This window comes from Thermobia domestica, chromosome 10 (genome assembly GCF_964235325.1).
Source record: "Thermobia domestica chromosome 10, izTheDome1.hap1.1, whole genome shotgun sequence".
In the NCBI taxonomy this organism is placed as follows: domain Eukaryota; kingdom Metazoa; phylum Arthropoda; class Insecta; order Zygentoma; family Lepismatidae; genus Thermobia; species Thermobia domestica.
Window position 1 is genome coordinate 155,264,372 of NC_137463.1, and position 17,743 is coordinate 155,282,114.

Sequence of the window (17,743 nt, forward strand, 5' to 3'; positions counted from 1 at the left end):
TCCAAGACGTAGAATGGTGTCCCGGGTCATCCTAGCATTGTGGCTTAGCGTTGTCGTGTAACAGGAGGATCCCTTTGCGATTCAGAAGTGCTAGCTCTAGAGTTTTGAGTTTTTCTTGAACACGGCCCAACTGCTGACAGTATACAGTTGAATTGATGCTCTGACCACCTGGTAGCCGTTCCCGATACACGATGCCGCGAGTAGTCCACGAAACACACAGGAGGACTTTCTTCTGGGGCAGTGCTGGTTTCGGCTGTTTTGGAACCTGTTCATGGGATGCTAACCAATGATAACGGCGCCGTAGAGCTTCGTGCAGAACCCACTTCTCATCACATGTCAACACCCTGCCCAGAAATGGCTCCTTTCTCAGACGAGACAGCAAAGAAACACAAGTGTCTGCTCGCGCTGCCTTCTGGACCAGAGTCAAATCATGTGGGAACTATCGAACCAAGTTGTAGTGCTTCCCAAGTTGATGGAGGTGCTGTCGAATGGTTTCTCCACTCACTCTGAATTGTAGTCTCAGTTCCTCACATATCTGACCACTGTTCGGCTCAATTGCTGCCTGAAGATCTTCATTTTGGACATGCGTCGGTCTTCCAGCACGTGGTGCGTCTTCGAGTGTGTCACCGTTCTTAAAACTTGTTAAACCACCGCTGCACTCTCCGCGTAGTCACGACATACTCGCCAAAGGCCTGGCATACCTTTCGCCCCGCTACAGCGCCGTTTGACCCCAGTTCGAACTCTACAGCATACACGTCCTTATGCCACTCTGTGGAGGTCCCATGTTTATTCGGTCCTTACGCAAGTTCGCGGTGTAACTGAACTGCCACAACCACGTAGTATGTTGGATATACCCACATCAACAACTAATCTTCGCCTTATCTCCATTAGCATTCAACTCATGGTATGAGGTCCAATGGAACACAGACCTCCACAACAAGCGACAGAACTTTCTTTGTTACCTTTATACTAACTAGTGATAGCCTTTATTTGGTCATTGGGTTTACGAGGGTAAATGGGGATATTGAATTTGTCCAGTTCTCCAGTGTATATTTTCTTATAAAGGAAAGCCACATATTTGAACTTTGAGGAACGCTGGCAACACTGCTATTTGACGTACGCAAAAACAAAATCAAACATGTACGCCAGACATTGGGAGTAGTCATATAAAAACAATGAAGGACGTAGGTGTAATAGCAAGGGAGATAAAAATTCGGAAGCTCGTACCAATCTTCACTTTCCTTGTTTATTTGTCGTCTACCTTCACATTGTCTGGCAGCCCTAGCGACGCCCCTATTAGTCACAGGAACATGAACTATACCTCGTTGGAAAACTTATAGAACACAGATTCCAACTAGGTAACTTTTGTGCCCGCATGCCCAACTTATAAAAGAAGACGACGAAATTTTAAAAATTAAAAAAAAGAAAAAAATTGAGTTTAAGGTCCCACGATTATGTCGGTTAGGCTAAAGAAGACGGTGATAATGAGAGATGAATGAGATGGTGGAATGAAGAAAGTGGGAGGAAACGGGAAAACCCCTTGAAAACCCACGCACACGGTGTTTGTCCACCACAAAGTTCACTTGGCGGGAGCAGGGTTTGAACCTGAGACCCCAAGTAGCAGAGGTGAACGCTCTACCACTGAGCCACCGCGGACCCAAAATTGAAAAAAGAATTTTAACTTTGTGGAACTCTGGCAACACTGTTGTTTGTCGTACACAGGAGGGGGGCACAAAAGTTACCTCTCTAAAATCTGTCCCATAAGCTTACCAAAGAGGTATAGTTCATGTCCCTGTGACAATTATGAGCATCGCTAGGGTTGCCAACGTGACGACAGTACATCGAAAAATATGTACAGAGTGACCATCCAGGTACGAAATTCCGAAATTTCATCTCTGTTGCTATTGTATCTATACCCTTCATTTCTTTATATGATTGTTGCCAATGTATGGTGTACATGTGAGATTATTTTTTCCTGCGTACGACAAACAACGATGTTGCCAGCGTTCCACAAATTTTACAAAAATTGTTTTTCTTGCAATTTTTTACTTTCTTCTTCTTCTTCTTTTACGTGTTGGGCACGGGGGGCACAAAAGTTACCTCGTTGGGATTTGTGTTGTATAAGCTTTCTAACGAGGTATGGTTCATGTCCCTGTGACAATTAGGAGGGCTACTAGGACCGCCAACGTGAAAGTCTACGATTTACTGCGCCCACCCCTTTTCGCCCTTCCCCAAGTTGTCGACCACGCTGGAGGGCGATGATATCGGTTTCACAATCACTATAGTGCCTATAACAATAATCAGAAATAACATTGCGTTAGGCTTTCCATGCATGCTCAACCCCCTTAGATCCTGGACTATATGCTTTAGGATGCTTCATTGAATACAGAAAACTGCTTTCCGCTAGCTGTTACGTTTACATTCTATATCAATGAACTTCAATGATTTATATTACTTCTGGTTCGAATAGGGAGTTAATATAGGTAATGGTACCTATTCTTACAATTCCAAATTATTTCTATAAAACCGCTTCTCGCTATCTCTTAGCGCTTTTGTTCTATGTAGATTAATAGTGAAACTGGAAGGGTTAGTGGATTTCTATCACTTCTGGTTTTAGTAGAAACTTAAGGACGGAAATGGAATGTACTATTGGGATGTTTACTGATAACTGGAAACCACTTCTGTCAATATATTACCGTTTTTACTTTAATGACCACAACGTTAAAAGCGGAAGTAGTTGATTTTCCTTACTTCTGGTTTCAATAGATATGTTAGAGAGGAGATGGAATATAATCGATAGCAGAAAACAGCTTCTCGCTATTTGTTGCAATTTTCACGCTATAATGATCAAAGTTAAAACCAGAAATTTTTGATTTCTGCCACTTCTGGTTTTAGTACAGAGATTAGAGTGCAAATAGAATATATTCTTAGGACGCTTAATTTATTACAGAATACCGCTCCTTGCTATTCGTTATGGTTTTAATTTTATGGCGATCAATGTTAAAATCGGAAGTGGTTGATTTATGCCACTTCCAGTTTCAATAAAGAGATTAGAATGAAAATGGAGAATTTTCTTGAGACAGTTAATTGATTACAGAGAACGACTTCTCGCTATTCGTTACAATTTTCACTCTATAATGATCAGCGTTAAAACCAGAAGTGGTTGATTGCTGGCACTTTCGTTTTCTCTAGAGAGATTAGAGTGAATATGTAATATGTTCTTCACATGCTTAATTGATTACATAAAACTGGTTCTCGCTAACTCTTAGTTTTTATTCTATGGCAATCAACGTTAAATCCGTTTGATTTTTGCCTCTTTTGGTTTGAATAGGGCGTTAAGAGAAAAGACGATATCTATTCTTAGAACGCTAAATTGATTTCAAACAACAGTTTCTCGCTACGTTATTGTTTTTGCTATATGTAAACCAATATTAGAAGTGGAAATTCACATGAATTTTTACCACTCCCGGTTTTAGTATAGGGTGAAGGATGAGTAGGTAATGTATTGTTGGGACACTTAACTGATTACAGAAAGCGCATCTCTCTATCTACGCATCTCGTATTACATTTTTTGCTCTATAGCGATCAATGTTAAAACTGGAAATGGTTAATTTCTACCACTTCCGGATTGCATATCGGCTTAAAAATCGAACTAGATTTCTAACTTTTGACCCTCTACAGTTTGATCACATTTGGTGATGATTGACCAATTAGTTCACGAGTTTCTTTGTCTCGCAGACAAACGGACAGGGTAAATACATACGATAAACGGTTGATAAACTGGATTCAAGATATGCAGTAGCTTTCTGTCTATTGTTCTACGTATTTATGAAATGTCTGTAATAAGTACATATCAACAGGGTAACCTTTCACTATGTGTTTTTTCACTATTATGACAATTCACAGCTAAGATTCGAAGATCGAAATGCAACGCTACGAACAAGGAACTTTCCTAATATCACCGTCACAGTAAACGCAAAAATTTGGCAACGACGCATTCTGCGCAAGTTTCTTCCTCAAAATCTATTTCCTTAGATAGAGATTAATATTTAAATAAAATGTGAAATGTAACACGAAAAATGGTCAAACAATATTACCTTTTCATAATGACATCATTGCTTTAAATATTTTACACGTACACATTTCACAAAACAGCACAGATCTAGTAAGATCTAACAGCAAGTGCCATCTAGTATGTTCATTGTAAAACTTCTCTTATTTGTTACCTTTCTCGATATCAGAATACATAACCAAATGAATCAGTATCGTGTACTGTAGCTGAAACATAACTGAAGTGCAGTATTTATATGTAACGTTTCATTACATACCGTAGTAGTTAAGGGAATTAACTAAAATTTGTACTGACTTCTGGGTAGTAATCCACCATAATGCCTAGAATCTATACACCGTCTTCTAACTTTTACTGTATATTTTAATACACTGTACCTTTTAAAGACAACACTAACATTCATGAATGTATACATACAGCTCGATATTCGTAATTATTGTACTCCAAACTACGAAAGTACCTATACGTTATACTTCTCTAACCTATAATAAGAGAGAGTTGAAGTAGCTGCAATATTATTTTCAAACATATTTGACGAAACTAAATAGGTACAGAAAAACATGGACATTCTCTTCTAATTTACGATATATATATCATACAGTGGCGGATTCAGCCCGGAGCTGGAAACCTGGGCCCCCAGTTTTTTGAGTGACAAAAATAATTTAAGCTATTATTTTTATTTTTTTAAAGTTTATAGTAAACTCATGATAAGCCTGTCATAGTCTGGATTCTGGCTGCCCCCAATTTTTACCTTCTAAATCCGCCATTGATTTCATATGACAACAAACAGTTTGTTACTCAATTACTCAAAAATAATCACCAACCATTTTTAATTATTTAGGAAATTATTCTGGAAAAGAAAAAACACTGAACTGTAAAGCTTTTATACAAAACATTGTGAAAAATTTACCTATTAGGTTGTCTTTAAAAAATAATGTTTCCTAAGATCAATCATGCTCTTTTACTGGAAAGTTCCTTGAATACCGATTAAGAAGATAACACTGTAGTCTACTGCAAACAATTTTGTAGCCTAATTAGCTGACAATGTTATAGCAACAGTACCTAGAAAGATAGCCAAAATTATGATCTTCAAGAGTATTAATACGTCACAGTTTGTCATCTTACTTGAAGGTCCACCATCACCCTTGCGCCCTTCTCTAGTGGATGTGGGGTTGTTATCTATAGCGAATCATTTTAAATGAACTTTCTCTCTCAGAGAATATCAGCAAACAAATTAACTTAGTTTGAAGTGTACTATTTTATTTTTTTAAAATTTTTTTTAGCACCGAAGCTATACGAAATGTGATCTATAGTTTAAAGGTATACGAACTGAAGGTTTGATATACAAACTCAAGTTTGTGTACATGGCAAATATCTTCACCAAGAATCAAACCTAGGTTCACACGCCATAAACATTCGTCCACAAAGGTACTAAATGAAGTCCATGTTTAGTATATGTGAATGCAAATGTCTATTAAAATATTGTAAACATTTATTGTCAATACTGCGGAAAAGCATTTCTGTGAACGGAAAAGCTCGTTGATATAAAAGAAAACACTTTTAAAAAATAAAAAATGTAATTGAAATACCTCAAAGACTGATTATGTTTTCAAATTCTGTGATGTATAAAACCTAAAGTAACTGAATGAATTTGGCTTAGAGGGAAATCTTTCTGTGTAAAATTTAGTCGTTATTTTTCAATTTATTAATTATAAAATGTTAAAAAGAAAATATTTTTTATATATCGTACGAAGGATATCTCGTAATGATGTAAATGAAAAGTTTTCAAAAATGGCTTTCAATTATTAACAACACATCGAACTTTGAGTGTAAGAAGGAAGGCCCAACTTATACACACTATTGAATTATTGATTTGTGCAAGAAAAATGATTCAGGAGAGTTTATGCACATAAAATTCTATTAAATATATATCTGCAACGGCATAGTCAGTTGTCGAGGATGAAGTGTTGAACATCATCCCTCCACTCTACATTTTTCCCCCCTTAAGAGTCTAAATGTATCCAAAGGTTCCTGTAGCGATATTTTGAACAAGCACATTTTTATATTTTGTAACAGGGCAAAGTGAAGCTATTCTCCCAACGTGTATGAGTGGCCTGAAGAATATTTCCATGTTCCTTCATCCACAACAGCTTGTTGAATTAATAGATTTTAATAGGCCATTTCAAATATGTTAGAGTTTTGTTGTTCAGAAAACTAAGTACTTCATTCAGTGATTTGACGCAACTAATTTCAATTATTTATTTAGTTATTTTAAAAGAAAATAATCATTGATCGAGTAATACTGAAAACTAGGATCATTGGTTGTAAAACAACTAATTTTTACCTTAATAATTTTATAGATAAATAAAGTCATTATCAACATTATTATAATTAACAAAATTTAAACATGAGGACGCGAATGATTAGCATGATTGACGATGCTATACGTCACCGTGGATCCTACTTTTCATTTGCATATCCAACAGGCTGTAGGAGTTAATACTAAATATAACACTCATGTGCTAGTAGAAGTTTTAAATTTGTACTTATTCAATCATTTTCACTTTTCCCTCATACTGAAATGATATTGCTACAAATACGCTATACTTAACTCAAATTTCATGTATTTAAATACATTTTCTTAGGTGATGAACTTATATTTGGTGTTTTAAGTTTGAAGAACACATTTTTCTCTATTAGATATACAGTATTGCATTTTGCTATAACTCAACTGTATATTATTAGTTATTACAGTGTAATTTCGCCAAAATTCGGTTGAACATTATTAGAATATATGAACTTTACGATCTTCATCTCAGTAAGTATTATAATTATAACGATACTTCCTATTTGTTTGGAACTCCACGAAAAGTTTCCTTCCTTTCTATTGACGGTTATAAAAGACATAATGCAAAAAGTATCAAAGACGGCAGAGTATCAGAGAACATGCAGAAAATAACAAGGATCGAATAGAAGATACTACAGAATATTATAATTGTACTTTACGTTTGATACTTGGAGAATATGTAAAAAAAAAATGACATACATCTGCAACTCCCACCCACACGGAAATATTTTGAAAGGAAAACAAGACTAGGATTATTTTTATTTTCTGAATCATTTTTTGAAGGACGAGTGTTTAGAATTTGTACTTCACTGTTGAAAATTAGATTCACCCGCGACATTTTTTTTAAAAAAAAAATTGTATGTAATGTAAAGAGGTAGGATCAAAGTATTTGCTTAAAATGTGTAGCTTAACAGGATTTCTAAAATTTATGAAAGTGGTTCTGTTATTCTGTTCTGTCATTACGCTTTTCCTTTAAAAGTGTTCCCAGTTTCGAAACTTAAATGAAATATTATTTAGTAAACTATCACAGATCTATATTTGATAATATCAGAACTACATTTACAGTGCAATTGTTAATTCATATTATTAAATTATCTTGGTTTTAAGAAGGGAAAAACACTATTGTTCTATTTATGATTTATGTTGATTAAAGTTACTATAATTTCATTTCAGAATTGATAGTTTTGATGACAAAATATTAAAAGTTTGATTGGATTTCATTGTTCTGACAATTTCCGTTACTTACGGTAAGATGCCAAAGTATGATAATGAATACACCCAGTACGACAGGTGAAATAAACTTATTCATTTATGAGAAAAACTTACACGTGATAGGTAGAAACTATGAAGTGAACTATTTATTAGAAACCTGAGCTCTTTAATTATACCCGTAGCAAAATTGTTTCTGTGTGTTTTACTTTCGATAATGATTTTTAAGTTGCTTTCTTAGAATATTTCCTATACGGTTTGTACAATTTACCTGACAAACTTGGAATAAGTACACAACCATGGTCTAACTCAAATTGAAATAATATATTTACAATTACCTGTAGATGGAAAATGCCATTTAGCTTTTGTAACGTACTGAGGGATATAATAATTATGAAAATTTGAAGTGATTATGTTGCACCATTCAGTGAAAACACTACTGCACAATGCTCATTAAGTACATATACTGTAAAGCTTTGTTTCAATTTATTTTAACATCCTAAACTGTATACACTACTACTACTAACATTAGAACACGAGAAATAATGTGTGAAGAAAGCAGCCCCAATTTTGATCATCAGAAGAAGGATGTACTTGAGTAAAGCTAATAGTGTAAAATGTTGCATAAACGTTACTTTAACTGGAATGATAAGACCTAATACTGTAACATATAAAGCACAGTTTACACCATTGCACAATATTCGCATCCTATTTAATCGTGAGTACAAAAAAGATACAACACGCCACATCGACTAGTTCGCACCGAGAAAGTGCACTGGAAAACACTGATCAAGCAGTGCTTTTGCACTTCGTCACTTTCCTGTCACTCTGTGTAGTATTGATGCTATATCTGGTGAGATTTCATACCAAAATACAGTGGTTAATAAGTTATAAAAATAGTCCTTATAATTCTTGTAAGTTTACAAACGATGTAAGAAGCTTATATGAGGACAAGAATCTTTTTTGTAAAAGTTAATCTGTAAGCGTTTAGCTGAAATGTAGTAAGTGAAAACAATGTTTGGTACTATGGAAGAATAATTAACAAGATTAAGGACGATAGCTTTCGTGAGTGAGTGTATGATTAAATTTTATATAAAAGAGTAACTAATCCAGATGAAGCAACGAACATGTGAATAGATTTTTAAGTACTCAAAACGAATAAGTGAGTTCGAAACTTGTGTGAAGTGAAGATAATACCATAGTGAGCCAAAGTAAACAAAATAATAAGCATATGCTTAACAGGAAATATCTGGCGTTAACATTGCACCTCATGAATATGCAGCACAAATGACTAGATTGAGTTGTGCCAATAGCAGAGAATTGAAGAAATCACCTGGTACTGCAACGCGAGCTCGGGATGTGCTTTAAAATATCTAAAATAAAATAATATCATGAAAAGAGAACTTTTAAGTCTTTGTTTTAGTTTAAGACCTGAATGTGCAGAAAACAGCGAAATAGTCCTCCGAAACTACTTCGTCCAGAGTGGTGCAAATCTGAGATATGTCATGAGTAGCACAAGACAAATTTTTCACATAGATTTTTCTACTATTACAGAAGACTAATATTTGTTAAAATAAAAAAGCCGGTTAGAAATCTCGACAGGTACACATTGCACGATAAAATCTTAGAAAGAATTAGCATTTAGTTGATGATTCCGACCAGAAGGATATATAATAGGAAACGTCAAGTAAAAGAGGAAAAATAGGGATTCTCCCAAGAGGATATAGTAGATAATTCAAAGAGGATTTACAAAAATTTGTGAAATGAGTAAGGAATCAGAAACATCAATCTACAATAATGAAATCGGTAGTTTTAGGATGTACTCAAATTCATCACTATAAAACTAAATTTTACAATGGGAGATGACACAACGACACATTTAGGAGTACACATATCGAATGGTTAGTACAACTGCGAGAATTGACCAATTCTGAAAACAAAACTAAAAAATTGAGAAAAACTCAAAAGAAATATTAAAGAAGAATGAAAAATCTGCCTCTCACAACTTCAACTGAAATACTGAACTTCCATGTGAAGCAATGCGCTTAGACACCACAAAGAACGAGGGCAATAGAAGGTATCTAGCAAACAAAATCAGTACAATTTAAAAGTGAAAATCAAATCAAACTAAGAATCTCCACGAAAAACTCTTGGAAGACAAGATAACCTGTAAAAAAGGGACAAGGGTAACACCCGTAAAGGTAATGAACTCTTTGATCATATGAAATGTAACAAAGGAAAATATAGCGGAAATCATCACAAGCACACAAACTAAAACCTAATTTCAGCAGGGAACTGAAGAAAAAGAAAACAACTCTAATCGTCAAAATGCTCGTGTAAAATGAGAATGACTATATTCTAACGACATTAAGTAACAGTGAAAAGCTAGACCAAACTAGAAACAATTGAAACAAAAATTTCACACATACACGAAATGCTTGACGCGATATAATCTCGTTATAGAAACTGAGGGAAGAACCCTAGATGAAGCTGAACTCGGGGTATGTGGCTACCTGACTAGAACTCGAGATCTCCCAGTTGCGAAGTAAGAATACTAGCTACAACCCTATGTTCGCTAAGATTTAAATTATTACACGTTAACTGAAAGTTGTTTGGTTTAAGTCAAACATATTGCTACTTATATACTTTTATATAGATTTAGTTGGGTACTAAACTCTAATCAGTAAAAGAGCAATCTTGACAGGCAATGAAAGTTATTAATTTGGGATATGTGTTAGAAATACAGAATAGTAGTTTTCTTCTTTAAATTGCTCAGTCCGGTTCGTCGAAGAGGTATCATTTTCATTTCCAAACTTCTATGTCTTTTCAGCCTCGATTTAGAATTACAATAATGCCCCGCTTTTACGTTCTTGCATTTAATGTTTTCTAACCTTTTAAATAATTTTAAAGGTTTTCTCAGTTATTCTATATCCGCATTGTATTAAAATTCCCCTTCTACGTATACGAAAATTTAATTTCCTGAGATGGTATCAAGAGGCAATAGAATCGGTCATAACAACCAAAATCAATTATTTCTTCCTGTTTTTCGGTAAGGAATAGGTGCTGATGTTCCTTGCCTGTTCACTACGTAAGAGACTCCTTTACACTCAGCGCAAGTAGAACTTGTTTGTATGATAATTCCGTTGTTCTATGTAGGTTTACCCACTGGTTACAGGCTGAATACTTTTACAATGGAGATATGATAAAGGCAACAGTTTATATTGAAGTATTATACGAAGAAGGGGATTTAATATATATTGTTTAGTTAATATTATTTATTATCCTATTCAACCATCTTTGAAAGACGAAGTTATGGATCATATGTAGGATATGACGGTACACTTATTAGTTCATCTTCATTCTCCGAAATTTTCTTGATTCCCCTGATTTATATAGCTTTTCTTCAGATCTCTTTATTAGTGTAAAAGCGTCGTAATCCTATAAATATGTATAACGTATCACGTAAATACAATTGTTTCCAATATTGACAATGTTTTGAACTTTGAAATTTAATCGCAACTTATGGTTCTTTTGTTCCAGAACGAAATAAACCCCTTCAATAAAACTTTGCGCAAAGAACTACATCTGTGTTCAATAACGATAAGGGGCTAAGAGTACACACTTAACATTCTACGCTTTTTAAAGACAAAGAAATATTATGTCAAAGGAATATCATGACAAAAGATTGTGTATTCCTTGTGCTTGAATATAAGCTACAAACCAGTGAACTACGTATCATTGGGGGATGGAAAGTACGGAATACAAATAGTCCAAATGTGTATTCAAAAATACAAATAGTCCAAATGTGTATCCAAAAATACAAATAGTTCAAATGCATATTCTTGGGCACCTAGGCGGAAAAGAGTACTATAAAGAGTACATCTTAACAATCGTCACATACATAAGTCCCACATTTGTTGTAGCCTGAACACTGCTTACGTCACCATTTTTGATACATTCCACTCTGGACCCAGTTGTTGTCGGAGGACTCTTCAACAAGTACAGGAAGTTTTACTACCTTCATTCACTTGCTATTCATCTGAAATGGAAGGAGATGGAAAATTTGAAGGAAGTTCGTTATGTTATGATTTTCCTTTGGCATGTCTTGTATCTCAGTTGTATTACTTTCTCTTTCCCTGTTCCATCTCAACCAACTACTTTTCGTAATCCAGTAAAATTTCCTATGTTCCTACATCTCTAAATCTTGAAAATTTATTTGACTTAAGCTGTAGGCCTATATGACATCAAACACCCTGCAGGTTTATTGTCTCTATTGAAACTTTCATATAAGACCTTACTGTTTAGCAATATTAAACAATGTTTTTGCTTTGGTAACCAAGGATTGGCTATGGCAAAAAGTATGTACACAGGCATGCGAACTCTTGCCCTCCCTCTACATCATCAAATTTTTCACCCGATACAGGGAAGCTGTTCATAGGTACATCTAGCACAGCCATATATATGTCGCCTAATAAGAACTATTCTATATTGCATTCCTACTCTTCAGTTGCAACGATGTACTTTGTATTAATGCTTCAGTTACTTACTAGAAATATTATATCAGAAATCGGGAAAACGTTTATTTACCTACAGTTTACATATGAAATCCGGGATCGTGTTACTTTATGTTATGGTTCTCTAAGATGTAAACTTCTACATAGTGATGTGATTAGCACGCGTGTTCAATGTTGTGATTGCCAACAACTTTAAGACAGGCAATAGTACTCATCCAATTCCCTGTATCCTATATATCTATATCTATATTTAATAATTTTATCCAAATGTAGTGGCAGATTCTGCGTTTTGTTTAACTGAATAAATATTTCCACAAAGGAAACAGAATCACTTGTGAGAAAAATGTTGATAAATTGTTTAACTCTTTCACTCCTAATGTTCTTCTGAAATTCTGAAAACAAAAGTGGAACTAATCTCATTAAGACTCAGAATTCAACAGAGAAAGCTGTCACTGCAGTGCTATCTATTGATGGATAGATATAAGAATTAACCAGACAAGATATATGACTGAATTAATGGAATGGAATCTTTAAGTTAGTGAGATATGCGATGGAAAAAGGAAAATATTAAAGAAGTCCAAAGGTTTCGTTCTAAACGTCCATACGAGATATGCCAGGGTTTCCATCTAGTTGGCGAGCATAAATTCCTTGACTTCTCCAGGTTTTCCAATTCATGATTTACAATAACGTAACAAGGCAGCTATATCTTTTCCGACCAGAATGATATTCATCTACTATGCAAGTATATGTATAAAGTGTGTGTACAGGCGGAGAAACTTTACAAACCAGACTAATTATTTTACAAAATATCCCCCTACCAAAAGTCGGGTAGAGCAAAAAGAGAAATGGGTTCTCAGAAGTAAAAATCCATACCTAAGATTTGTTGACTTTTTCAGGTTTCTTTCTCATAAAATTCCCTAACTTTTCTAAGTCTTCTTACTAGTAACCTGAATTTCCTTACTTTTCACATTTTCCAGGATTTTCAGGTCATTAGGAACTCTGTATATATATATTAGAACTCTCTATATATTAGAATGGTCCTTCATTTTCGATTTCCGAATTTCTTTGCTCCCAACCCCTAAATTGGTTCCATGTCGGACTAAATTAATCTGTGAAAAAAATGGGCTCAATTGAAGAATATATAACCGACCCCCAAGCGACCTAAACATCTGAATGATTTACAATGTATAGTATATGGCAAAAGTTTGTAATAAACTCTTGTAACTTAAAAATGGCTGAGGGAAAGGAATCATATCTTGGATAGAGGTTGTAGAAATAGATCCATACCTGATATTGAGTAGTGACCAAGATGAGGCATATCTTTACGTCCACCATGTTGGATTCGGGCACAAAATTTTAAATAGAAATGACCTCGTATGATATATCATTTTGAGGTAGCTTTTGACGACAAACAGACGTCTGCCTTTATTTTCCACTTATCTCTGAACATGTAATAATTATCAACTATGGAAAATAAAAGCTCGGAAGTAATAAAACTTAATAATCTGTGAGTTTATATCTCTGTACGGGCTGCAGATTTATAAGATTGTTGAATAGTTTCCCATATTTGAATTAAACCATAAAGTAAAGAAAGAAATGCCCATGTTCATCTACTTGGAAAGAAGATGTGAACTTTCAACGTGGGTTGAATATATTGAAAAACATTGTGGTGGCGAATGATGCTGCAGAGAGAGGTGTAAAACTGATACAAGAATACGGGAACATTTTAACAAAGGACGAAAAAGAGAAACAATAGATATTGCAGATAGTCAGTGAACACAGAAAAATGTATCCAGATGCTACAAAAATTGGCTTAATGATGCAGTAGAATTTGGCTAATTATCCACAGTCTTCAGCTTTCTTTTATTATCATTTTAAACATTCATTATAATTTCATTTCATATAAACAATTGCAATATAGGCTGGTGTGTATTTCGACGGGATGCAATTATATAACAACATATATAATTATTTCCTTGTTACATGTATGTAATAGTTTATTAATATTTCAGTAACCTATAAAGAAAAAAAACAATATTGAAAGATAATAAACTATTATTTCAAAGCTAAAAAGAATTAAATGGCCAGAGATAAGTTGACAATATAGGAAGATATGTTTTTATAATGAAAGGTTACCCAAAAACGATGTCACAAAACATCATTTCCATTTAAAATTTTGGGTCCCAATACAAAATTGCGGACTTCAAAATGGCCGCCATCATGCTATTTCTCAGAGTCAGATGTGGATTTATTCCAGACTTTTCCTATATATTAACATATTGGATATGCATTCAAAATTTAGGTCGCTTGGGCGTCGGTTAAATATTCTTCGGTTGAGCCCATTTTTTTTTTATGGATAAATTGGCTCCGACATGGAACCAATTTAGGGGTTGGGAGCAAAGAAATTCGGAAAAAACAATTTCGCCATGTAATTAAGGACCACCCTAAGATATATATATATATAAACACCGATGGTTGAACATCGATGGTTGGTCGCTAGTAGTTATATGTCTGAATATATGTTACAGACTAAGATATGTTACTAAAATAATACAATTGAAAAGAAGTTGAGATCGAACCTTGGAAATTCAAGATGTTACCCGCTATGCCTCAAAGCTCTTGAGTATCACTGAAAAACGACACATTTGGGTACAATTTACCAATACGTTTAAGAATATGACATCTTTGCAGCCCTTTCGCATCTTTGTCATGCAAATTAAGGTCAACTGCAACGCTTTTCTTGTGTTCCAACGATTAGAAGGAGCCATTTAGGCAGTTGGTTCGAGATTATTGTTTGTAGAGATTAATCTATATAAATTTATGTCAAACGAAGTGACTATGTGTAGTTACTTTCTTAAATTATTCCTTGGGGGTCACAGACCATTGATAGCCTGCGACAAATCTAAGTTATTATTTTTTTGTCAAGTACAATATCAACACATAATACGGAATTAGCTAATCCACGTATGTCATAGTGTTACACAAACATCCACACCATGATGTTAGAATAGTAAGCATTTCTCATACACTCATTCTTCAATCAATAACAAACCAATGGGTAAAAACGCCTCACTTATAATAGCTACTCTTTTAATAAAAGTTACTCAACCATTTCGCCATTTCTGGTTGTTCCTTTTCATCTTCTGAAATTGCTTTGAAGTTTTTAGGAAATTAGCCAGTAATGTTCCAAGACTCTTGCTTGGTTTACATGTGCAAAACTATTTTAAGTAAAATTGTATCATGTAGGTTTTAAAAATTTACTGACTAAAAGTTAATTGCGTCTTATCAACTAAGTATATTCATCTCAGAATGAGTTCTTTTAATTTATTTACATATTTCTAAGCCTCACCGCAATCTTTCTGCGAAATATAGAAGTTCTCAAGTACCAAGTAAGCCCGGATAGTCACAGTGTTTTAAGATTTAGAATTTGTAGTACTGAGTACTCTTTCTTCGCATGTCAGTGAGTACAAAAGGGAAAATGTTTGTTAATACACTTTCTTCACTTAAGTATATACAAAAGAAGTCACTTGATTTACCACGTAATAAAAAACTTTGACTCTGTTGCAGAGATAACAAAGTTTGTTTTGGACAAAGCAAAATTCCCAATGGTTTAAAAATATAGTGTTACTAATTACACATCACAATATACTTTAGTCTTTGAACTTCCGCTGTAACTAGTTGTAGTCTCACACACTCAACTAAGGTTTGAGCCGACGAAATCCTACTCCATCTTGACCTAGCTTCAATTCTTCATATAGAGAGGGGGGAACTTCTGTCGTCGCAGCAGGAACATGAAGACTTTCTTGTTTCCATCCTTGTACTTGACCATTAGCACTGTGTGCTGTGCCGTTGGGTACAGACTGTTCAGTTTGTCCATTTGACACCTGTATAAATTGAATTAACTTATTAGAAAGTGTAACGGATATTTTGATTAACATTTCATCTAAATGCAACGAAACCAATTTTAATGAATCAAATCTTCATACAAGCACCACTGCTACATCTGAGCGTAGCGACAATATTTGATCGAAAAAATGCTTGTAACACCTTAATAAATTAGAAAATCGTGTTTGTGGTCTCCTAGATAGTTTTGGGATAGATTCTAGGGAAGATTTTGGAAGTGGAGCATTTTGTAGTATACACTCCAACCTCAAGACTCTTTGTGTACCAAGTTTGATATAGCAGGTGTCCAGGAATAATGGTCAAAGTCTAAGCAAACAAGTTTCTATTATTGTCAAATTAATAATAAATTCACGTTTCTCCTGCAGTCTACTGACAACTCTCCAGTCTTTGGAGTGTTTAACGTTTAGACGTAGTTTAGTCAATGTCCACCTGGAGCGTGTTTTCAAATTAGTTACAACTAAAGTAGGAAGGGATATGCGTCAGGGAATTTCACAAAATAAAGCTTGGTATAGTAGTTGAGCTGCATTTTCGTACAAAATATCATGAAAGGTCACCTTCATATGTTTCTTCACAGGGATAGCGCACTCCGTTTCCCAGTCAGAATGCTCGTGCAAGAGGAAAGGCCAAGTACCGAATCTCAGTGATAACTGCGCCTGGCCGTTGTTGTTGGTATGCTAAATGTTCGTCTTAATATGTTAGACAAAGTTCAACGGAGATGTGTGTTGAAGAGAGTACACGGCGTCTCTGGCGTGTAAAATTTGGGGGGGGGGACATCAAAGAAAATAATTTAAGTGGTACTACCTAGCCTAACCAGTTTATTATCTTCGATTCCGTTTGTTACCTTTCTGCTTACCTTCACAGACCCCTGAGCTATATCGAGAACTCTGTTCGTTTCACAGCCTGAATATTATGTTCCAATAAATATTATTATTTTTTATGTTATTCTGTCGTTAGTAAGTAAATTAAATTAGAACAAAATATTGAATATTTTGTACTTCAAAATATTGGGGGGACGCATCCCCCTCGCTTTCCCCGCCAGAGACGCCCTGCACAGGAGTGATACAAAATGAGATATCTATTTGAGTTTCAAAGAAGTCAAACTGTGGATGACCGTTCCACATTGTAGACTCCAGATTTCTTTTGTCATTGAACCGAATTATTGATAAGTGATCACAGAAGTGTATAGGTGCACCTGGAGTATATTTTGAGTAACCAGTTATTGCAGTTTTAATGACTTTAGCTTTTGAAAGTGACATATGTCAGTTTGGTATTTCAATCGCACCAAGCCTGTATTGTACTTATATCCCTCTTTCTACACATGCAACATATATGGCGTAGTTTATATATTGTGAAAAATAATACATAATATAAGGGAACAAGTCAAATATTATTCGCAGTTTTTGCATACCTCTCCTGAGATTATGTGTAGTGCCTCCAGCACTTGGATGTTATAATATTATACTATTACTGTAATATTGTAGCATATGATCATAATTGCTCCATTTTTCTTTCTTCTGTTGCAGATAAAACACGGCCGCTCCATTGTGAGTGTGCACCATGGAAGAACAGAGGTTAATATTTGATTTTCTGATCTCAAGATGAACCAAGGACTGAAATTCATCGGGGACTATCACAATACTGGAACAGTCCACTAATGCACGGAAGTGTGAGTGTGTGGATATAGAAATTTGAAAGTGGCCC

At 34.8% G+C, this 17,743-nt stretch overlaps 1 protein-coding gene across 5 annotated transcripts in view; it reads right to left on the bottom strand.

The window, feature by feature from the left end:
• The window catches only part of LOC145662786 (Ig-like and fibronectin type-III domain-containing protein 2), a 1,216,055-nt gene that overhangs the window by 13,983 nt on the left and 1,184,329 nt on the right, over positions 1 to 17,743 (bottom strand). For all 5 annotated transcript variants that reach the window (XM_081728668.1, XM_081728663.1, XM_081728665.1 and 2 more), the window contains one exon: positions 1 to 16,023. This exon is cut by the window's left edge and continues 13,983 nt beyond it. In XM_081728668.1, the coding sequence (XP_081584794.1) occupies positions 15,838 to 16,023 (186 nt within the window). In that variant the 3' untranslated portion in view covers positions 1 to 15,837. The remainder of the gene's footprint in view (positions 16,024 to 17,743) is intronic.